Genomic DNA, 25303 nt, shown 5'->3' on the forward strand with positions numbered 1-25303 from the left:
GCTAAACGCCTCATTCGCATCACGAGACCGCCAGACATGCGTCAACGCGTCTTCACATTGACTTAACATTGAAATCACTCGCGCTTGATGCCTCTGAATATGCCAACAAATCAGAATTTCTGAATGGCTTTAGACTGGTATTAAGCGAAAGTATTAAGTGAAAGTATTCGATGAATGTGTAATATGAGCCCACAAGAAACATTCTGTAAATATCATTATCTAATTTTTGATAAAGGTGGCTTTTAGTGGTTTTTGCATCTGAGCTCCTCATATGTCTTTTAAATATATTTCAAGTACTTTAAAGGTATAGCGAAGGATTTTCTCGAATTTTAGAAAAGAACCGCCTTCTCAACGTTTTTAAAAAATGCAATTGCACAACACACCTGATTGACAACTAGGAGGACCAATAGTGTTGATGATCCACCCGGAACTAGAAAATCCTCCGCAATACCTTTAAAATGGTATATTTATACATTTTATAGTTTTTTGTTCATCAATATTCTGATTGTCTCTGATTCACTACAGTATAATAAGATTTGTGTTATATCAAACTCATATCAACTAAACAGCCACATTGCTTTCTCAGTATAAGGGTACGTTCACAATTAGGGCTGCACGATATATCGAAAATGTATCGCCATCGCGATAACTGTGTATGCGATATGCATATCGCAGGGAGCTGCGATAACTTGCATTTATTTTACGTGTCTATCATTTGAGTGTTGCATGCTTAGATCGTCCAAATGACACCCATCAGAAGGTGGTTCCCACACACTTACTTTACTTGGGCGGCTCTCTCAAGTATATTAACAACTGTCCACGTATATTTAGCATCAAATTTTGTCTTTTTTTGTCCGTGATAATGACATTATGCGTGCGAGCAGGTCGTGTCTTTTCTGATGAGTTCGCTGTGCGTTCGCGTTCTTTCTGTTTCCCCGATGGATTAGGTGCGACGCAAAGCTCAGTGTCACATTGTTTCCTTCCATGGACTTGATCACAGTTGTATCCATTAGAGGTCTTCACGGAAGGACACGAGTTTACATTTTGAAAGGTCAGTCGTGTCCGAGTCGGTCCCATTTTAATTACTTCAGGTACCGGGTCTGTTTAAACCCAAGTCGATCAGAGACGGCCGTGAAGAGTCAGTCAGCGCTAACGCACTATAGCGCATGTGCAGTCTCAAGCGTACCTCCGGTTTCTATGGCGACGAAAACTGACTCTTGTTTATATAAAGTCACGGCCACGCGCTGGAGTTTCTTTCTCCCATGTTTATAGTATTATTATCAATGAACCTTCTTTTTATATCTAAAATGTTTGCTACAAAGATGGTAGCAAATAACCAATGTTAATGCCAAGCCCATTGTACTAAACGAGCAGCTCAAACTGTCAAACAGTCATTATGTAAGCTGAATCTACATACTTTATATAGAGTATACTTTTAAATCCAAAATAATGATGGATTAAGCTCTTTTAATCTGCAACAGAGGAATAGAAAGAGAGGCAATTTACTGCTTCTACACAAACCTATCAACTTTATAATCTCTAGACCTATTTATAATCCATAGACCTGCATTGTCTATCATTAATAGATTATACATTTTATTGTATAAAGTTAGTCTTTCGACACCTCTCACAATGTTAATAAACCCCTTTAAAGGGGGTTATATTCACAAGTTCATTCAGCTTTGTTCATGTCAAAGAGAAAGGAAATAGAGTTTGGAGTAGTTGGATTTATGAAATTAATATAAATATTCAATAAATCAAAGTACTGCGTTATGGTCACACATTACTAGTTTTTTGTCACATGTATAGCATAGTTTAATTACATCTTTAGAATATGCATTACCTCTTTATTTCATTACATATCTAAATGCTAAAATAAAAGCAAACTAAAAATAATTTCTCTAAGTAAGACATATCGCAAGGCATATCGCCATCGCACCCACCAACAGAACTATCGCATATCGCATATTTTCTCATTATCGTGCAGCCCTATTCACAATGCAGGCAAAATTGGCCCAAATCCTTTTTTTGCCTAAATGTGACTCATATCTGATTTTTTATGATGATTTTTCAAATCAGACCAAGGCCACTTTCATATGTGGTCCTAAATCGGATTTATATCTGATGTATTACAATGTGACTTCAGTCTGAATGGGCATGTTATATTTAATCCAATTTTTACGAGCAGCATCCATGTTTATTTCCGCAAACACAGTGTGCTGCATCTGACGACATGTCTTATTCTGCGCATGCGGGTCACTTCAGGGACGTATATGGTTCACACATGAAACTGATGGCAGTCGCATTTAAATGATAATGTGAACAACAGTGTAAAAAAAATCTGATTTCTGCAAAAAATCTGAACTGAGCATTAAGACCTGCAGTGTAAACTAAGCCTTAGTATCATCTGCCATTAAAAAAATAAATATATATATTTTGTTCGGTTGACCACTAAGTGTGATGATTTAAACAAAAATGTATTCTTCTCCTGTTTCATAAAAGAAGCATGCAAACAAACAAGCATGCAGAGGACTACCAACATCACTACCACACATACATATGCATATATACAAATGTACACGTACAGAGACACAGCAGCCCTCCATCAACCTACTGAGGTGGATAATTGGTTTCTTTCTGAAGTTGTCACTTTAAAAGAAGCTGTGATGTTTATTGACTAATAGTTTAAAGATAATGATTGTCCAGAGGGGTTCTGCTTCAATTTACATGATTTTCCTTTCAATCTCGACGTCTGATTGGAGAGACCGGGGGCCGGTATGACCTCAGTAGAGGAAAAAGAGATTACAGACTCACTAGGGATACTCCAACAAGCCTTAAAACATCATCTTATGTATACAAATCCTGTTTAGATTGTTTGAAATAGGTTATTTTTGTACTTTAACAACAACATATGGTGCACAGTAGCACTTCCTCTCTATGGAAATACTGCAGAGGACTCCACTGATACTGATGGCTATTTGAGGACTTCTCATTTTATCGTTCAAGCACACCAACTCCTAATGAACCCAAACTCACTAATAATGATCTTGGGTGTCCTTCAGAGCAGCAAGGGCAGCCAGAATAATCACACACACACACACACACACACACACACACACAATGGCCTTTACTGCGGCGCTAGCCAACCCACAACTCTCAGACCTTTAGAAACACTAAAATTACCCACAATGTTTAACAAGTGCAAAACCACAATAGTATTGCAAGTTAGTAAATTGAAATCTGCTTTTTATAAAATACCAGTATTATAAATATCACAACAACCATAAAACATAAAATGCATTGTGTATTAGGAACTGGGACGGATACGAATGTTACATTGTCGATCCTCCTGGATCAAACCGCTACAGATTAAATCAATGCTGTAGGTTGTCAAAGACCTGCAATGTGACTGCTTTGGTGGTGGTACACACAACATGGCCTTCTCCCAAGGGAAATATAGGCAAACAAACTGCTCCCTCAAACCAGGAAACTTAGAGGTCCTTAATACCAAACAGTGTTTACACCCCTGCTAGAGAAACTCAATTAATGTTACCCATGCAGGAATCAAGTTGGAAGGGAATAAGTTAATTGGGATCAATCATCTTGGACCTCAACCAGTTCCCCAGGGTCAGGCGCCTTAGGCAAGCAGGATCTGACAGCTATTACTTGAAAGATTTGTTAACCACTGACTGGGTTGTTGGTGAACTAGTTGAGTGGGTCTGACTCACAAACTGAAGAGGCGAGGCAGAATTCAATGTCACCCCTGTTACTACAGATGTGCAAAGACTCAAGAGGGAAAGGAGCAAGCAGGCGGAGTGTTGAACTTAAAGAAACAGTTTCCCTTAAAATGTGAAAATTCTGTCAGCATTTAACACAAATCTGCATCTTAGCATTTATCTGTATGACTTAATTTTTTAAGAATATATATACTTTAGGCCCCTTAGTGCCAATTAAATGCCACGGCCTACCTGAGCATTGTTTCTATATACTCTTTTCAAAGATAGTCAATTATGATAAAATATAAATTTATAATGTACATTTTTCTCACAGGTTACTCATCGAAAGGCTAGCATTCATCAACACTAACACAACACTTTCCGTTTTGACAGCTGCACTTAAATATTCACTTGGAGAACTTTGGGTCTTATGACAGATAAAAAATAACCTAGAATTTATATTGCAGACGCACAGCAACGGCCAACCGCAAGCCATCAGCTTAATAACACAATAAATTAAATGGGCTCATAAAATGGACTCAAAGACTTTGTGCAACCTCACGTCTTCAGTATGTCTTAATGAAATCAATATACTGGATGCGAGCCCATGTCCTAATGCAAAGAAAACTAGATTACATTGACTTGTATGTCTTTGTAATTAAATAGAGGCTATACTGGGCAGCTGCGCAGTTATTTACTATTCCATTTACTTATTTAGCTTGAGTAAAAAGCTTGTGTGTGTGTGTGTGTGTGTGTGTGTATGATGTGGATTATTCATTTTAACTGACCTTCAAGTTCTGTGATGGAAAGGATATCAGGACTCCCAGACATATCTTACATTTCTGACATACTGAATTTTCAATAATGCAAACTCTCATCTCAGACAGATATAATAAATTGATCATTTAAATTAATCACATATTTAAAGCTGCAAGCCATTATTTTTATTTCTATCTCTGAAACATAAAATCGGAAGAATGTACTTAACTTTACATTTAGTTTAAGTCAAATGATGTCAACCTGACATTGCAAATCGAGGCAAGACACAAATTGTTAATATGTACTTGCTCTATAACTCATTGTTTACTCTGTATATTTTAACCCCAAAAGTTGCAATTTTAAAGGAATAGTTCACCCCAAAATAAAATATGCTTATATTTTATTCACTCTCGAGAGATCTTGGTGTATATGACTTTCTTCTTTCAGCAAACACAGTTAGACATATATTTAGGGATGGTATCGTTTACATTTTATCGATACCAGCACTGCTACAGCTGATCAATTCTGGTCTTTTTCGATACTGTTATCGATACTAACTTATAATTTGGTGCAAAAAGACATGATGTGAAAAGATATTTTATTACTGTTGAACTTTACAGCAGTTTACAAATACCTGTAATCAAACAAACGTATGGTAGTAGAGAGTTTATATATCCAAACAGACAATAACTGTGACAGGTTTTGAAAACGCTGGATATCACACGTCAAACAAGCATTGGCCACCTATTGACATCAATCAGGGAGGCGAAATGATAAGCAGCAGTTTCTGATTATATATTATATATATTAACACGAAAGTACACAGAGAAAAACAACGCAGGTATTGTTAACAGTACCGTTTGTCCTGAAGCTTGTCGATAGTCTGGTACCGACACAATTACTTACGGTCTCGATACCCATCCCTACTTATTTTAAATAATATCTTGGATCTTTCAGCTTTATAATGGCATTGGATAGTGCCCCATTTTTAAAGCTCCAAAAAGCAAATTAGTCCATTATAAAATAATCCATATATATATATATATATATTGCAACTATGGCTGTCAAACGATTAATTGTGATTATTCGCATAAAAAATTAAAGTTTGTGTTGAATAATATATGTGTGTTCAGTGTGTAATTATTATGTATATATAAATACACACACATTCATGTATGCATTTAAGAAACATTTACATTTGTTTTTATATATTATTTTTTATATATTTTATATTATATATAAATGTAAAAAAATTATTTATATATATAAATATATATTTTTAAATGTACACATGTATGTGTGTGTATTTATATATACATAATAATTACACACAGCACACACACAAACATTAAGCAAACAAAAACCTTTATTTTGTATGTGATTAATCACGATTAATCGTTTGACAGCACTTATTTCAACTTGACCTACACGTGAATGCGTGTATAGCTGTTGTCAGAAGCCAGTGATCATGTGCTTTTTGGAGCTTTAAAAATGGGGCACTATCCAATGCCAAAGAGGCAGGATATTATTTAAGTCTGACTGCATTTGGCAAAAATAATAATAAAGTATAAGGCCTGAACTATGGGTTATTTTTAATTTTGGGGTGAACTATTATTTTAAACAGACTAGATCTTCAGTGTAGTTTATTTAGGCCAATTACCGTAACTACAATTGTTTTTGTTTTATCGTTAATATTTGTAGTGGCAATGCCTTACAGGAAGTGAATTTATGAGTAGAAGAGGGTTTTAGCATGCAGACAGTCTGACAGCTTTTAGACTGTCAGCGGGGTAAACTATCTGAGACAAGTTGCATCTCTGAATTAATCTCCTCTAATGGCCCGCTGCTACAGCCATCAAAGCAGCGCCCGCGTAACCGACTTCAACAATAAATTTAAAGACATTTACTGGCGGACTTTAAATCGCACACTGTTAGCAGCGTTTCTTTTATTAGGCATAATATGTGAGCCTCCATTTTGTGAGGACTATGACAGTTGTGTGCAATAAAAGGTTATTTAGCTTATTTACTCTAATATGTATTATAATATCTGCCATTTACCCTACTCCTATTAAAAGGTTGCACAGTTTGTGCTATTGATTAATGCTAGTCTATGTACACATGCAGAGGCATTTGGCATTATTTATTGGGCAGTTTCGCACAGCATTACATTTTAAATACGACGACTTTAAATAAGCATCTTGAGAACCCTTCTACTCTTCCATTTTGTTTTGCTTTATCTAGCTGTTCTTGAAGACAGCAATCCATCTTGTGAACACCTCAAAATGTGTCTTATCCTGTATGGTGGACATCACCTCAAACAAATCCCAAATGGAAACTTAAGTGTGTTTGTTGGAAAGCGTGTGACTCACATCAGGATATTCTTTAACAGGCACATAGAGTTTCTCTTGGAGCTGCACAATGGGGCCGACGGCATCTGGGAGCTCCGAGCTTTTCTTCTCCGTGCTGCCGTTTAATGTGTCATTGTACATGTCCTTTCGTACCCTGCTGATCTCTGAAACAAAGAGAAAAACAAGCAAAATAAGTTACCTTCATCGATCACAATGTAGACCGGACCAGAACAAGTTTAGAGACTTCTGTGTAATGGTTGTGATGTTCTGTAGCTAATGTATCATGCTTAAATGCTGTTCTTAAACATAATGGACCACAAGAGCGTCAAATGTCGTCTAACATGCGTTCCCAAATGCAGCATGTTACTTCTTGGTTAACATCTTTGTTGGTCCCGAAACAATACTGATATCCATACATCCGATTTTAAGTTTAGGATTAGGACTGGTCGCTGGGTACGGGTCATAATTAAACTTGGTATACTGGTATAGTGTTTCTAAAACGCATGCACTAACCAAGCCACCTCCAATATCTACAATGGTTCTTCTTGGGGTGACTGCAAAGCCCACTTCAGTCAAAGACAATGACAATATGAGATGGGAGAGAGAGCTGATAGAGGTGGGCATGACACAGAGAAAGAGATAGAGCTTCTCTGTCTTTAAACAGCGGTTACTGGGTTTGTAGGTTAGTAGATCCACATAAGACCTTTCTAAAAGGATAGAACATCCTCTTAAATGACCTCAGGAGACATGTAGATTCTTTTTGCCTGGGGGTCCCGGTGAGAGTTGCCTTTTTCCCATTCTTTAGTACAACATAGCTCTGTCACTGAGGCATTAGGGTTTCCCATTGTAAAGGTGATGTTAAAGGATAATTCCGGTATTTAACACTTTGAGTCTCATTTCTGGTTTGTTTTGGATGAACTACAGTGATGGACACAGAAATGTTGACAATGGGTCGTGTCTTGACTTTTCGACTGATTTAGAAGCGTCTCTTGACTGCTTCAGAATGGAAGTCAATGGCCATGCACAAACATGTCATTAAAACAACACTTAACGTTCATTTTCAAAACTGTACTACTCACCGAGTGGTTCGTGGTGTTCGTTGATGATTAAAAACAAATATATTGGCGCAATGTATGATTTCAATCCGTGTTATTTGCTATAGTGGAACTATTTTTTCAGATACCTCACAACCGCATATATACTTCCGCTCTATATTTGAGTCTGAAGCATGAATGATAGTAGTCCAACAAACTGTAATAAAACGGTAGCATACTTTCAAAAATCAAGTTTATTTGTAACACTTACACCATCCAATATGTTTTTTCATCAGCATAACAATAAAGAAGATATTTTGCAGAAACCCCGGTGCTCCGCCATGCAAGTCAACAGATCCGCACACTTTAAGAGCTAAAGCATTTATATCCAATACAACAGTAATCCCCCATAACTCCGTGTGACATATTGACGTCTTGTGAAGCAAATCAATCAGTTTTTGCAAGAAACTGAACGTTATTTACTACATTATTAGCGTGAATGCCAAAGCAGGAAGCGCGCTTTCCGGTTGAGGCGATCTCTTGCACTGGTGAAGTTTGGTGGCTGTTGGCTATGGATGTTGGTCTCTCTGCGCCACCTATAGAGCGGGAGCGTGAAGCGCACTTCCTGCTTGGCAAAAGCTCTGCATTAACGCTGAAAAATATTTATATATATATTCGAATCTCAAAACTGAAAATCGAATGTCAACCCACGGAACGAATATTCAAATATTCTGGTTCAGCCCTACAAATATGGGAAAAATTTATTCTGAGAGAAACCAAGCAAAAAAACTACAACCACATGTAAACCGACCCTTTTCTGTTTCCCGGCGGCGGAGTGATATATCAGCGAGCAATGAGTCTTCCAATTGAAGTCAATGTAATTTTACAAAATGCCAAATAAAACACGACAGAAACTGTATTTCGCTACACAACTTGTTTTTAATCATCAACGAACACCACGAACCACTCGGTGAGCAGCACAGCTACGAAAACGAACGTCAAGTGTTGTTTTAATGACATGTTTGTGCATGGCCATTGACTTCCATTCTGAAGCAGTCAAGAGACGCTTCTAAACGAGTCAAAAACTCAAGACACGACCCATTGTCAACATTTCTGTGTCCATCACTGTAGTTCATCCAAAACAAACCAGAAATGAGACTCAAAGTGTTAAATACCGGAATTATCCTTTAATGGTGCTTGCCCATGGAAAAGTTTTGCAGTGATGCTGAGATTTGTGGATAGGTGGGAGAGTTTCCTAGGCTATATCTAATCTATAGTGCCTAGGCGATATATATGATACAGTACCTTAGGGCGCACTCACACTATCCAAACCGCACCCCCAAAGCCTGGTTTGTTTAACTAGTGTGATCGCTCTGTACCGCACCCGGGCGTGGTTAACTTAGGCTGGACCCGAATGTAAACGGCACTGAAGTGTGTGCAGTCTGCAGCCCTGCATGCAGCAGTCAGACAGAAAGAAATCTCGCTGGTCTCGCAACCAATTTGGCGAGCTGCTCAATTTGTTTGAAGGCGATACCCAGGTAACCGCTAAAATGTACACTGACTGCCATGTCTGTCTCAACGAAAATTAACCTACAGCCAGCCACACAATGTCGCAAGCGCTCTTGGCAAACAGAGGAGAGGTTTGAAAAGGACATTGATGCACACACGCAAAAGAGTTCAGGTTTTTGAGTCCGTTCGGCAATAACACATTCATTTTAAATTACCCGAGACCCGATGCTGCTAATATTATACCCGACCCGTGTCCGAGGCACATGTGAAACTTTTAGACCCGAACCCGATCGAGTCTCGGGTCAGACCTCGGGTTTTCGGATAGAGTGCGTGCTTCTTGGGGAGTAGGAAGTGGGAACAATCACGCTGGGGCACTGTTTAGTTTGGATAGCGTGAGCGCCCTTATGGCGCTTTTCCATTGCATAGTACCCCACGGGTTGAGTCGGGTTAGCTTGCTTTTGGAGGCTTTTTCACGGGGCACAGTAAGTAGTACTCAATACTTTTTTAGTACCACCTCCACCACTTCCAAGCAAGCTGGGCTGATACTAAAACATTATGTGAAAACACTGAAGATCACTGATTGGTCTGAGAGAATCGTCACTACCATGCTAAACGCAAGATTAGCTTTACCTTCGTGCTTGCGTTATCTCGAGCAAATCTGTTGTCATCTGTGCTTTGTTGTAAGTTCCTAAACTCCCTTTTGGGGTAAAAAACAGCTTGAGAATCAGGAACATCATAGCAGTGTTCTCCAGATTTGCGATTTGTGGCTGCACATTCACAACGCGAATTTCCGCATGCACAGCATTTTTGCAAATTGGCTGAGCAGAGCGTGTTGACTTACGTCATGGGTGTTTATAAACACGATGTACAAAAATTCATTTGTGGTGGTCAACTTCGTTTTTGTGTCCGACTGAGCAATAAATGAATGTATGGGAATGTATAGCATTCAAATGACGCTATGATGTCACAGCAGTAGGCAGCGCAAATATAACAACACGCCTATAATCCCTCCCACTCTTAAGTGATACTAAACTCGATGGAAAAGCTAACCAAGCCGAAGTGAGCTGACACGACCTGACCCCTTGGGGTACTATGGAATGGTTAATCTCTATAGGCATTGTTCAGGGAAACATATGTATGCCAAAACTCACAAAAAGTCTAAATGCTGAACTGCTCAAGAAACACATAGTGATGTTTTAAACGTACTGCAGTAGTCAACCTATGAATGGCTTATACTTTTATGCAAACTGTGGTGAAAGAAAGCATTACTTAAAAATAAATACAAACTTCTTGAATTCCTAAACGTATGTTGTCTTTTTGAGATCTGCAGCAGGAGAGGAAGAAATGATGAAGAACGGGTAATAACTATTATTACGCGGGATCCCTTCTGTCACTTAATAAATTGAGGAAGAACTGTCCATTTCTGAAACCATCAACTATCATCTCTGAAAGGAAAATGAAATCAGAAACAAAAGAGAGAGAGAGATGCAGCGTATAAGACAGAGAGAGAAAAACACATTGAAAGACAGTAGAGAGAGAAAGTAACAGTGCTAATATGTCTGGAAAGACAATTAAAACTACGAAGTTTGTTAATATTTCATAAAACACATTAAATGTCCCCCATCCAAAGCTTCTGCCACTGTTGTGTAATTCTATTACTGGAGGATGAATTCACTGGTGCAATTCTCAAGGGCAAACCGAGGCCCTGGGAAAGATGTAATTACAATGGCAATCGCACACTGCAATAGACTCACATATAACACACACACACACACACGACACAAAGGACAGATAGACCGTGCAAAATCACAGGATTTCTCAAATACCCGTGTTGTAAATGTGACTTTACTTTCATTCAGTCATTTTTAGTTTTTCTTTAAACTGTTATTGTGTCTAATTGGATTGCTCATATGACAATCCAAATGCGTTTTTAAGTCCCCATTAAGAAAACGTTGCAATTTAAAAAATCTACAAAATGCTCATGTAGCTTCCCTCACAAAGTAGAATCCTGTGCTTGTGAAGTGCGGTCGCAAAGGACAGATACTTTGACTAAATGTCTGTTTAATGGTGATCTGTGGTCGTCTCAATAAATCGCAGCTTAAAAGACCCCGATTGACGGCTGTAAGTGAGGTACGTGCTCTGGGGTTTTATGGCAACGTTGTTATCAAAAATGATTTAAGATTTTCACAAATCACATTGAAGGTCAGCTAAGAAAGACAGCGGCATTGAAGTAAAACTTCCTCTAAGGTTGGGAAGACAAGAATGAACCGTACCTGTATACCTGTATGATGGAGCATGTTGTTCCCTTACCCAACCATGAAGGAAGGACCATGGATCTGTAAAAATTGATGTACCATATATATTGGTGAACATGTCTTGCATGTAAACCGGTGACTTTCCATTATCAATTTCCATTATTAGTCCATTTAGAGGGAAGGTAATTACATGAATGGTACTTTGTGTCCATAAAACCCAGTAACAAAGGGTAAGAGATGGCATCTGAGCAAACAGACCACTGAGGACTGTCTCATGGCTGTGGGACGATGAATGTGAAGGTGACCCTCACATTAATGGTGTTTGTAAAGTATAGTTTTGGAGCCAACTAGCTTTCCTTACATTTTCTTACATATTTTTTCTTTAATTAAGAGTTGTGACAGTATGTTGTCCTCTAACTTAGATAGTTAGCACACTTTATCTCATAAATAATTCAACGTTATTTTCTTAAGACCCCCGTTCCGCTTTTATAAATGCCAAAATATAAGAATATGTCCTACTGCATGCATAATTATACAGAGTTTCTTCAAGGCTGGATAGTAGACTAGGACACACTGGATCCGAGCCCGGGTGCGCTTTCGTCATTAGGATGCGATTGTTTTGTAGAAAACAGGAAGTAAAGCGCTCACTTAACACTGGAACCCATTGTGATGCTAAGTAAGTCTGTGTTTTTTTATTCTGGATTGTTTGGTGCGATGCCACACTGGCCTCTCACATATATGTGCTAAAAAGGCATACACAATTGTTGCGACTGAATTTAGGTATTTTGCTTGAATTTCAGGAGATACTTCACTTGATACCTCTAAGGATCGTGACTACCTAATGTGCCTTAAGATGCTAAAGTGTCAGCGATACATCGGCCATAGCATTGAATATTATGTGATGTTATTCAAAAACACTAGCTAGCTTTTTCAGATTTGTACATATGCATCACAAATATACCTCAAGGCTGTAAAGTGTTCTGTCTCTGTCAGAGACGGTGATGATTAGGCCCTTCTACTCTCAAAACACACCTTTCACTGCTTCCAACAACTGTGAATTAAGTCCCATTTTCCTCCAGCTTTTAAAGTCTGAGTTACTTCCAGCCGTCAGCTGTCATACCACTAAAGGCTGTAAAAACCCTTGAAATACACATAGGCCAAATATTTTCTTACCGAACCAACTCATTTACCAAACAGATTCAAAGCCCAGACGATGGCTGCAAGTGCATGCTGAGTGATTTAATTATACTGTCAGATTATGTTGGGCCATGAGGAGATGTTTATTGATGCTCCCATCCAAATGTAGAACGCATAAACAGAAGAGAATGCATGTTGTTTTCGTCGTCGGCTGATTAGGGAGGGCTCTCTAGCGGTCAGATCGGACCCCAGACCGGATGATGATTAAACTGTCAGTGGTGATTTATGGACAGTGTTATTACAGCGTTTTAAAAGCGTTTTTTAGTGATTTGTCAGCTTTCTTGCCCTCAGAATTCAATCATTTTCCCGTTCTGGCCTCGAGGGCTGGACTTAGCGCACTACTGAGCACACGTGAGCCACCTGCACACATACTGATACACAATTTGGCACACGTTACGTGCACAGATATATGCAACTGGCTTATGGTGTGATAGAGATTCATTTAGCCTGCCTTCAACACAGATGTGCAAGGATTCGCAAAACTCAACTCAATTCAAAGTTAAAGGGATAGTTTGGCCAAAAATGATATTAAACCCATGATTTACTCACTGCGAAGCCGTCCGAGATGCATATGTCCATCATTATCCAGACAAACACATTTTCAGTTATTTTAGAAAATGTCTTACATCTTTCAGCTGCTAAACAGTAAAGTTACGGGGTCCACGTCCTTCAAGTCCAATAATCCGCATGTTGTTGTTGTAGAAATATCCATATTTAAAACTTTATAAACGAAAATAAGTACCCCCTACTGAAAAATCCAGCTAAAACCAGCATAAGCTGGTAGCTGGTTTTAGCTGGTTTAAGGTGGTTTACGCTGGTCCTCCCAGTCTGACAAAGCTGGTCATGCTGGTGGGACAGCTGGTATTCCAGCATGACCAGCTAAGTCCAGCTAGACCAGCTTAAAATGTGACCAAAACACACCTAGACCAGCTTGCTACACCAGCAAAACCAGCGTCCTACACCAGCAAAACCAGCTAAAACCAAGCTGGAGACCAGCTAAAACCAGCTTACCAGCTTATGCTGGTCTTAGCTGGATTTTTCAGTAGGGCTTTCAGGTAGCGCCGCCATCTTGGACTCCTCTGTATTCAGGAGAGAGTATTAGCGTAGAGTACGCACTTTTCTTAGTGACATATGACATATTCGGAGGGCGGGGGCACAGAGCAGCAGCAGAGAAACCTCCGTAAGCTCTCATCCTGAATGCGGACGAGACTAAGATGGCGGCATTACCGGAAGTGAGTTATTTTAGTTTATAAAGTTTTAAATGTGGACTTTCCACAACAAAACGGCGCGGACCACCCTCAGAAGGCCTTTGTTTATCATCGCGAGCCGTTTGGATTTATTTTGTGAAGGATGCACATTTCTTGGACTTGAAGGTCGTGGACCCCACAACTTCACACTTGATTAACTGAAAGATCTAAAACACCCTCCAAAAGAACTGAAAATGTGTTCATCTGAAAAATGATGGACACATGCATCCCGGACGGCCCCGGGCTGAGCAAATCATGCTTTTAATATCATTTTTGGCCGAACTATCCCTTTAACATGTTATCATTTGATGCTAAAATGACCAGTGAAGACTTACGATTAGCCTAGTTTATGCGGGTTCGCACTAGCTGGTGATTTAGGATTTGCAATATTAAAGGCTGGGGCACACTGAAAGATTTTTTATAATCTTATCAGATCTTCAAAATGTAACAGACACGAAACATGACGATTGAAAAAATCGAAGATTTAGACAGTGTGAAAAACTTACCCCTCCATGAAAATAGTGAAACAAATGTATAAATAAAAATATATTAATTACATTAATAAGTATTGTTCTGTGAAATAATACCACTGGTAACATTAAATTACATAAATGTATATTATATGTGTAGTCTTGTACTTTATTTGCTTCAGTGTTAACATTTAATGATTATTTAACAAAATAACAAAAGATGTATTTGCAGTGATGATAAAAAAAGAACTGAAATCAGCTTTCGATTTGTTGGATATGTTAATGTAGCCGACCACTGCATATAGTTCGCTTTTTCTCATTATTACCTTAAAAATATAGATAAATCATGCATAAAAGTATCCAGCAAGATATAAACTAATGCAAATCAATGGCAATAATCATGACATTAAACATTTGGGTAGGATTTATCCGTGTGTAGTTTTGTGTAACTGTTTGAGTTACTACTAATATTAGTTTTTTGTCAGCTTTGACGATCATTTAAATTAAGTTTCTCGGAATTTGTAACAACTATCAGTATGGATTTTTGCCAATAGCCGATTGTTTCACCAATGAACTATCGGCGGCGATTAATCTGCAAAACTGATGAATCGGTCAACCTCTACTTCCAAGCAGATTCAGTCACTCTTAACACACCACAGAGATATCGGATAAGATAATTGTTGCAATCACCAAGACATCCAGGACTTTACCTAGGATTGTCGTAAGGGGGAAAACTGGACCAAATTAAGTCCAGTTACCTTTAGCCAATGCGGTCTTACTGGTTCATCTAGTTAAAGCAACAGTTCACCCATGAATAAAAACATTTTGTCATATTTACTCACCACATAACATTAGACATCAACAATTATTGGTTCTGTGACTTATCGTCTTCACATGCCATAAAAAATGTATGCAAACACACATGAGATATGAGAGATCTGCTGGAGCGGATGGTATTAAGAATTTATGAGTGAATAACAATTTAAATATCTGTCTGCTGCTCAAACAAAGCTATCAAAGAACTTCAAAATACCTGAAAAATAGTCCATGAGTCATATAGACTATTTTTATCTTGTGTTTCGGAGCTTGACAGCTTCAGTCCCCATTTACTTTCAGGAAATTCTGGATAATTTCTCCTTTTGTGCTCCACAGAAAAAATAACATAATACAGATTTGAAAACAAAATGCGGAAGAGAAAATTATAACTTTATAGAATTCTACACGTTTTGGTGAAATGCTCCTTTAAAGGGGACATACCATGAAAATGTGACTTTTTCCATGTTTAAGTGCTATGACAGGGCTCGAGAGTACGACCAATTTGAGAACAAACATAAAAGCAATTGGCTATAAGGTAAAAAAGAATCACATCATGAAAATTATAAAATGCATGTTAGTTTATATTCTGTACATTTAACCACCATAGGCACTTGCAAAACAATGGTGCTAAATGCAATGCAGTCAAAAATTGGGTGCACCTAACTTTTGTGCTGGTGCACCTAAGAAAAAGGCGCACCAGTGCAAAAAGTTAATTTAGAGCCCGGTATAATTGAGTAACCAGTGCTTTTATCAACCTAGAAAATGTAAATAAGATCAACCCAGTAAGTTTTGGTAAACCATTCTCCACAAGCATGTGAAAAAATAGGTAATTGAATTTTGGCCCACCCAAATTGCCACATTTTTGCTCACACCTACAAAGTGACAATTTTAACTTGTTATAATAAATTATCTAGATGATATTTTGAGCTAAAACTTCACATATGTACTCTGGGGACACCAAAGATTTATTTGACATCTTAAAAAAGTCTTTAAGAGACACAATAGGGTTAAACCTAAACTAGACACACAACATAAACCGGCGACCAGCAGGGCTCCCGATCACTTCTTCAATGTACAAGTTCCTAAAAAATAACTGACACTCACTGGCATCCGTGCGATGCCCGGTCAATACACACGATCATTCCTCTATGTCACAACAACATAATCTGCCTTCCATATCACACTCGCCTTTCACCGACATCGCAAACTATTAGTCGAGTCCGAGAGCTAACGACCCGCAAGTCTATCTCGACAGCCATCTCCAATTGTAATCACAGCTCTGCTCAATCAGAGAATCTCACACTGCAAATGCTGCCAGCTGCAGCCACCACATCTTCGCTGGCCTCGCAGAGATTACCGTTGACAGATCCCCGACACCGGGGCTTTTTTAATATTAATCAAACAGCTGGTAAATTACAGGTCCTCCAACCACATGACAGATCGACTGAAATGATAGCCGCACAGTGACATCACAGAGCGCTATAGGTGACGGCGCCTGCGGCAAGGCCTTCATCTGAACAGATGGATACGGTTCAACATCACAGATTCTCACGGCATGGAGAAATGCATGTGGTGAATGGAGAGAGAAACTGAAAAGCGAGGTGGAGAGGAGCATGATTATAAAAGAGAAAATGAATGAAGTCCATATCCATATTAACACACAAAAGAAAAATCCCATATGAGATATATATCGTCAGTATCTTGACTAGGCAATAATGGAGAGCAAATGGAGGCTTTTCTTCTGAGAAAAAGACCATAAAACCTCTCGTCTCCACAAGAGATTTCTGACTAATTGCTCAAACTGTGTCTACAAACAATAACAGATTAACAATAAACCCTCATGAAACAGTGAACAGCTGACTCACATGCATTATCACATTATTATTATCACACATGCGCTTATTGTATTATCATGGTACATTCTTAATGGGATAGTTCACCCAAAAATAAAAAATCTGTCATCATTTGCTCACCCTCATGCTGTTACAAACCTGTATAAATTTCTTTGTTTTGATGAACACGGAGAAAGATATTTTGAGGAATGTTTGTAATCAAACCGTTCATGAGCCCACTATTCTTTCTTCCTACTATGAAAGTGAATGGGGCTCATGATCGGTTTGGTTTCAAACATTCCTAAAAATATGGGTTGCATTCACAATTTTTTGTGCCACATGATGTTTTGGGGGCAAGGAAATGTCTCCACAATATCAGACAGATTATAAATCATCAAATCAGAATTACTTTCGAAGCTGCTGAAGTGTTTCCAGAAAAGTGTGCCGTATGCATCAGACGTTTGGCCAACAGTATGTGGGTGTGATGTCTGATGTGACGTCAAAAAGAAAGAAGGGGTTCACGATAGGAGAGTTCTGAGATACAGATACAGAGCGGACACTGAGAATTACAGTAGATCTGACCCGGCACGAGTATAAAAAGCAGACGTGTACTGACACACTTTCCAAAGTGAGAAAAGAAGCGAATGACAGACGGATGGGAACATGGAGAAAGACAGAGGGAGACACAGCATCCGTCTGTGTTTGTAATTACGCAGCTCTGTCAGAGGCGGCTCCATCGCGAGCGAAGGTGGCAGCAAGGAGGAGGAGAGAGGGCGCGCTCTCAAACTGAGATGCCATCTGGGCCTGCGCTCTCCTCGGAATGATAATACTGCCCAGCCCTCCCAAAAATCTCCCGCTTCCACACACGCAGACACACACAGACATGCCAGTGCTCAGATGAAAAGTGAACACATGCCCGCTGGTGTGGATGAGACACACAAACAACAAAACAAGTCAAGCAGAATCTTCTGGATTCCTCCAGAGTATGGCCTGTTGAGCTGGATGGCTGAGATAAGACATGAGAGACAGGCTAGAAACTAAAAGCCCTGGATGCTGGGCTCTTGGTACCTGCTGGCTATGGCAGAAGTCACAAAACACAGGAATGAGAAACTTGAAATGATCCTAACAACCCATAATGTAATAAATTTACATTAAATCTGATCAAATGTGGATAATATACACTCACCTAAAGGATTATTAGGAACACCTGTTCAATTTCTCATTAATGCAATTATCTTATCAACCAACCAACCAACCACATGGCAGTTGCTTCAATGCATTTAGGGGTGTTGTCCTGGTCAAGACAAACTCCTGAACTCCAAACTGAATGTCAGAATGGGAAAGAAAGGTGATTTAAGCATGGTTCTTGGTGCCAGACGTGCCGGTCTGAGTATTTCATAATCTGCTCAGTTACTGGGATTTTCACGCACAACCATTTCTAGGGTTTACAATGAATGGTGTGAAAATGGAAAAACATCCAGTATGCGGCAGTCCTGTGGGTGAAAATGCCTTGTTGATGCTAGATGTCAGAGGAGAACGGGCTGACTGATTCAAGCTGATAGAAGAGCAACTTAGACTGAAATAACCACTCGTTACAACCGAGGTATGCAGCAAAGCATTTGTGAAGCCACAACACGCACAACCTTGAGGCGAATGGGCTACAAGCAGAAGACCCCACCGAGTACCACTCATCTCCAATACAAATAGGAAAAAGAGGCTACAATTTGCACATGGTCACCAAAATTGGACAGCTTAAGACTGGAAAAATGTTGCCTGGTTTGATGAGTCTCGATTTCTGTTGAAACATTCAGATGGTAGAGTCAGAATTTCGGACCATGTCCATCCCTTTATGACCACCATGTACCCATCCTCAGATGGCTAGCTCAAATCATTTCAAATTGGTTTCTTGAACATGACAATGAGTTCACTGTACTAAAATTGCCCCCACAGTCACCAGATCTCAACCCAATAGAGCATCTTTGGAATGTGGTGGAACGGGAGCTTCGTGCCCTGGATGTGCATCCCACAAATCTCCATCAACTGCAAGATGCTATCCTATCAATATGGGCACCTTGTTGAATCAATGCCACGTAGAATTGAGACAGTTCTGAAGGCGAAAGGGGGTCAAACACAGTATTAGTATGGTGTTCCTAATAATCCTTTATGTGAGTGTAGGTAAATATTTATTTAAAAAACACTTCAGTAATTTACGGGAATGACAACCGCATTCTTAAATTTCGCAAAATGCAGGTAGTAATGAAAGAGGCATTAGTGCTTGATGACTAGTGTTGCCCGATTTTGCACGAAAAATGCAGCAAACAAGAAAAAGAAAAATTCTATAAAAAAACGAAATAAATCCAATGCTGGGATACAAATATTGGGAACGCCAGCTTCTCACTTTAATAACACCAAAAACTTGATCGCTTCATGAGCCAAAAGCCATAAACAGTTAAGCACCACAACGGTATGCAAGTACAAAAAAATATGTGGAACTGGCAACACTGCAAGACGGCACTGAGAGAAGCAGGCTTACAAATGCATTCAACACACAACTGTGTATAATGAATACTGAGGGAGATATTTTGAGGAATGTTTATAACCGGGTTTATAAGCCCCATTCTCTTCCATAGTATTCTTTTTTCCTACTATGGAAGTCAGTGGGGTTCGTGATTGGTTAGGTTAAAACATTCCTCAAAATATCCTTCGTGCTTATCTGAACAAAGAAATGTATACAGGTTTGTAACAACAAGAGGGTGAGTAAATAATGACAGAAATTACATTTTTGTGGGAATTATGCCTTTACGTTTTAAGAGTAAAAACACGGAAGTCTCATGTGTACCTCCCAAACAGTCACAACATGTGCTTAGACAAAAAAACAGAGCCACCAATAAAAGATATCACAATTATTTCTCATCTAATTCATCCAAAACCAAATTGTCTAAGCTATGATATGAAAAATTATTTTATAGTTCTGTAACCATATACTTTATTTCAACCATTGCTTTATGTTTCTATTCACATTCATCTTATGAGAAACCTCTGAGACTAAGCTCATACATAAAGATCAACCTATTTCCTTCCTCTGAAAAAATGTCTTTTTTGGAAAATGAATAACAGCTGAACCATACAGTACTGTTAATCGAAGCATGTATACCAGCACTGACGTCTAAGTTAGCAATCTAAAAGACCTAATTTTGTCATGGTCCCGTAAATAAACAGCGAGTCAGTGAGTCACCGCTCGCCTCAGCTGGAGCACTGCTATCTCAGTCCTACGCAAAAACCCATTCCAGCAAATACAAATTGTAGCTAATCGAGGTTAACCAGCATACTGGGTGTCAGCAGGGAACTTGTGAGCTTCAATGTCATAACCTCTCTATTGTAATAAAGTACAACAGCCACACTCCATTAAATTGCCACAGCTTTAAAAAGGACGGGTGATCAGTGATGTAAAGCGTGCCCCTTATTGGCGGTTAAATGGGTGCTAGACTGGAAATACACTGACGCAACACTTTGTATCCTCCTGCACCGCCGCATCAACGAACTGCGACAGCGGCCACCTGTGCCTGGGGGAAAAATCCCCCAGAATGCAACAGTACATGCAGGGGATGCTTCAGTGGCGGGAGGAGAGAAAGGAGGGGGTTGCTTTCCCCGCATCAGCAGCTATGGCACAGGCCCACTTCAATTAGCTCAGTGTGCTGTAGAGGGGAGCAGACACCAAAGCGTTTGCAAGCACACACTGAAATGAAACACACAAACATACACAAGCATTAATTCACAAGAAGAAAGTCACACTGAAAAAGAAGCGTCTCTTACCAGTGAGTATTTTTTGAAAAATTAGCATGTGCATACATTTCTGCCCTTGTTCCCTTGTGTAATTGCCCTTGTGTGTTAAAAAACCTATATCTGTCTGCTTACTCCGTTGTATGTAATGATTTCTGACCTATTTAAAAGTGCAAGGCAGCACCTTCCTGTTTAGAAAAGTACCGGTGCCATTTAAATAAATGTAGGGGGGAAGGGGTTTATCCCATCAGCCAGAAAAGGCAGCCCAAGGCCCGGGGCAACTCTGGTACAGTATGTGAGTGTGCTGTTTAGGCACATTTATGAAAGTGAGTGTGTTAGTGTGTATGCTGCCTCAGGAGGTGCTGACACAGAGGAAATGATGGTTCTTAGCAGCGTGCGCTACTGAGCTAATATGCAGCAGAAGCGAGGTCCCGCACGGCTCCGTACTGGGGCCGGCATATGGGCTGCTTTGTCACACAAACGCATATGGCACATGCCTCCAGGCCCTTTCTCAGAACTACCAAATCTTAAATACTTGCAGTGATGCCCTGCTGAACGGCTAACAAAGGCCTTCAACAAAACTCTACAGTAAATAACTAACTGGGCCTCAAAACTATACTATAAATAACCAGCGCTCTAAATCTCGCAACAAGAACAATGCTTCAATACCCTGAACACATGGAAAAAAACTTTTTGGACTTTAATACAAGTTAAGCAATTTTAAGAACGGCATTTGTGGCATTTTGATATGTTGACACAAAAATATGTTTTTGATTTGTTGCTTGTTCATTTAAAGATCATAGAAAGGCACTAACAATGTAGACTGATGAGAGAGCCCCTAAACAATTTTGCATGAATCACATAAAACATTTTATCTATTCATCACTGCAAGTGCTACACTGATATTTGATACAACACATTGAGTTTTCTGAAGGCAAACATAGAGGCATTACAAATCATTTGAGACTTGTTGTGCAAAAAGAAACATTCTGCATGATTCAAAAATAAAACATTTGCTTGTAGAACTTAAGGTACCCATGCAGGCACTAAGGTTTAGTTTTAAAGAAACTCCAAAGCTCTGAGATTGACAAGGTGCTCCATACAGCATACTGTAGGCATCAGCTGAGGTACACATGGTCTCAATGTTGTTTATGTATCAGTTAGCTAATAAAGGGAAACACAGGATCGTACAAATCCCCATCTCTGCTCTGGCCTTTATGATTGGCTGTAGCATAATTGTGTTGCGTTGTCATGGGACGACACGGTAAAAAGTTAATAGGTTAATTTACCAGAATGAACAGCCACGTGCATCACATGCTCTCAAGACAGAAAGCCACATTTATGCTCCAAGCATGACTTTTCCTCAATATCTTATCCTTATCCAGAAAGCAGTAGATAAATCATTCAATACATGTGAAGTTTTGGGTGTAAAATACATAATTACAGTCTTCGGCAAGGGACGATGACATATGTAAAACTGAGAAGCCCTAAATCTACAGTATTCATGAGCAAACCCAGATCTAACAAATCAAGGGCAGTTATAGCTTTAGTCTGATGGAGCCATTAACAGGGAAATTTCAGCTGCATACTGACATTATATAAAAACCTGTGAGAGCCATTAGCCTTTAACAAAGGATTAAAATGCACATTTGGTGTGTTAAGGGTACGAGATAAATCAGGCTAAGTAGGTAAGGGAATCGATCATTTCTCAGTTGGCTTGGATTGCTCTTTATCTATATTAAACAGAGGAGTCTAATGGATGGCACTTTAGATGGCCCCCACGTGTCCTTCAAAAGGCATCTGGTTGGGTCCTAGCCCAGAACATTTGAAAATCATTTAGAAGAGGCTAGATTCAATTAAACGTCCCTCTCGCACCTTGAACTTTGTGCTGCTGACGAAAGGTAAACACATCAATCTCCTTTTGCTACCCAAGCAGCAACAATTCTCAAATCTGACCAAGCGTTAAGTTTGAATGTGGAGGAGACTGAAAAAATCACCTGATGAGAAAGAACAGCGGGGTTCCTAACAAGACCAACATACTGACGTGCTGCTCTGGTGTAGAGAGAGATCAACTGAAATCACTTAACAAATAAGATCATTTCTGCTCACGATATCAGTTATTTAGGATAATATTAACTAGTGATTAGTGACTGAAAATGTATTATTTAAGAGATACCAATGCCAGTATCTAGAGAGCGAGCTAGCTGATGGCTGATATAATGCAGATATATATGTCGTAAATTGGTTCATTCCAGTCCTTGATTCCGATTGGTTAATAGTGGTTTTATTTACGATACATTTTCTTTAAAGGTGACATAGAATGATTGAACAGAGTATTTATCCGTGTTCTGTGATGTGACATGTAGACAAAAACATTTTTGTTTGGGTCTGTAATGCCTTAGAAGCTTCCTAAAAACCTCTCTCAGATAGCTCTATTAGGGTGGGGGATTTTAAACAAGTGGTTTTGCACCTTTGCTCCCCCTACTGGCTTAACTTGCAATCTCATTACTGATTGGCTGACTTTGCTGCCACTAAAAAAATAAGCCAATTATTTTAAAGTGGAAGGGCAGTTAAATGCCTGTGATGTCATAAGCATCAGTTTTTCAGATTGGGCCGTTTTCTGGCTGCCATTTCTAAAAGAGGAATTACTATGAGACTGAGCTGTTTAGCATGTTTAGCACTTTTTGTATGTTTGTGAATGTGGGTAGACTACCATTATTCAACAAAGACAAGGTAAAATGGTTTTTCATTCTCTGTCCCCTTTAAAGAGCACCAATGGTCAGATTCACGATTTTACATTTCCTTTGGTGTGTAAGTGTGTATTAGTACATGTTAATGATATGTTAACAAAAAGGTACAAACCGTTATCCTCTCCAATGTAAATCTCTTTTCTTGAACTACTACAAACAAACTTTACTTCCTGGGATTGGTGATGTAGACAAGACAGACATAATTCTTCCCACTTCGGACTCACAGCATGTAAGTTAACTCCTGTTACCGTGGGTTCACACCAGCCACGTTTGAGGCGTCAAATTCGCGTCTACCGTGTCTAGTCTGCCGCTTGAACATTTTGAGTTTACTCGCGTCATTCGCCGTCTAATCATCAAGATATTCATGCGGAAATTCGCGTTATGGGAGGGGCTTCTGCGACTCCGCTCGCTTCCTGTAATCACTTCACTACTAGAGCAACTCCTGATCCGTTAACGCGGCTTGTTTTTACGCCAACGTTCAGATTTTACAACTCGCGCGTTTGCCACGGCACCTCATTCGCCCTGTGAGACCTCCAGACACGCGTCAACACGTCTTTACATTGATTTAACATTGAAATCACTCGCGCTTGAAGCCTCTACCGCGGCAGGTCTGAACGCAGCATTAGCATTGCATTGTGCACAAATCTTTCAAACATGGTAAGGAGCGCCACATTTCCGGCTGACTTCAGAGTTATTCAGGCCAATCACAACGTGCAAATTAGCTGGCCAATCAGGGACACAGAGCTTTTAAACTCCGTGCATTTCAGGGAGAGAATGAAATTTGGAGCTACAAAAATGTACGGTATGTTGAAAATAATTTGTTTTTTACCCATAAACTACGCAAACACACTGTATTATACCAAATACACAAAATAACGTTATTTTTTAGCAATGAAATAGGTGCTCTTTAACAGAATTTGCTTTTCAAGGACTGCAGAGAATGGCTGGTTTGGACTACAGCCCTCTACTTCCCAGGAATATGACAATATTCTGAATTTTTGGCTAACCTCCGCCTACAATACGCTAAAAAGGGTGTGACGTTGTCGCGCTTCCACGGAGAAGAGGAAGAGTTGCTGTCACCATTCCATCGAAACGCTTTTATTTTCATCCCGGGGAGTCAAATCCCCTTTGTTTGGCCTTTGCTGAGGACAGCTTCCTCTATCTGGCGTGACCTTTTCCACACCAAACTGGACCAGCTACACAATCAGAATTCTTTACATATTTCTGAAGGAGGGACTTCATAGAACAAGAAAGACATCAGCCGTTTTTAGGACAGTGCAAACAGCGATATAGACAAAAGTAAAAACAAAGTATTTTTCACACAGGAACTATGAACATGCTATATTGCGCATCGTAAACACAATCAAAGCTTAGAAAAAACAGCACCTTAAACAAAAAAACATGAGCTGCATCCTGGAATGCTTTTTAAAAAGCATACAATGAGTTATTTACTGTATACATTAAAATTGCATAAGCTGAATCACAGAAAACAAATTCAGTCAGATGTTTCAGAACGTTCTAATATTAACAAGTTTGTTCACATGAAGCAATCTCTAATAGTGAGAAATGCGCAATTTAAATTCAAGTAACAGT

At 39.3% G+C, this 25303-nt stretch overlaps 1 protein-coding gene across 6 annotated transcripts in view; it reads right to left on the minus strand.

Annotated features, from left to right (window-relative positions):
• The window catches only part of LOC129416870 (KH domain-containing RNA-binding protein QKI), a 111803-nt gene that overhangs the window by 75237 nt on the left and 11263 nt on the right, over positions 1–25303 (minus strand). For all 6 annotated transcript variants that reach the window (XR_012372065.1, XM_055171297.2, XM_055171295.2 and 3 more), the window contains exon 2: positions 6842–6984. Coding sequence is in view for 5 of the 6 variants with exons in the window: in XM_055171297.2 (XP_055027272.1) it covers positions 6842–6984 (143 nt within the window). In the remaining variant the exon portion in view is untranslated. The remainder of the gene's footprint in view (positions 1–6841; positions 6985–25303) is intronic.

This window comes from Misgurnus anguillicaudatus, chromosome 11, assembly GCF_027580225.2.
Source record: "Misgurnus anguillicaudatus chromosome 11, ASM2758022v2, whole genome shotgun sequence".
NCBI classification, from domain to species: domain Eukaryota; kingdom Metazoa; phylum Chordata; class Actinopteri; order Cypriniformes; family Cobitidae; genus Misgurnus; species Misgurnus anguillicaudatus.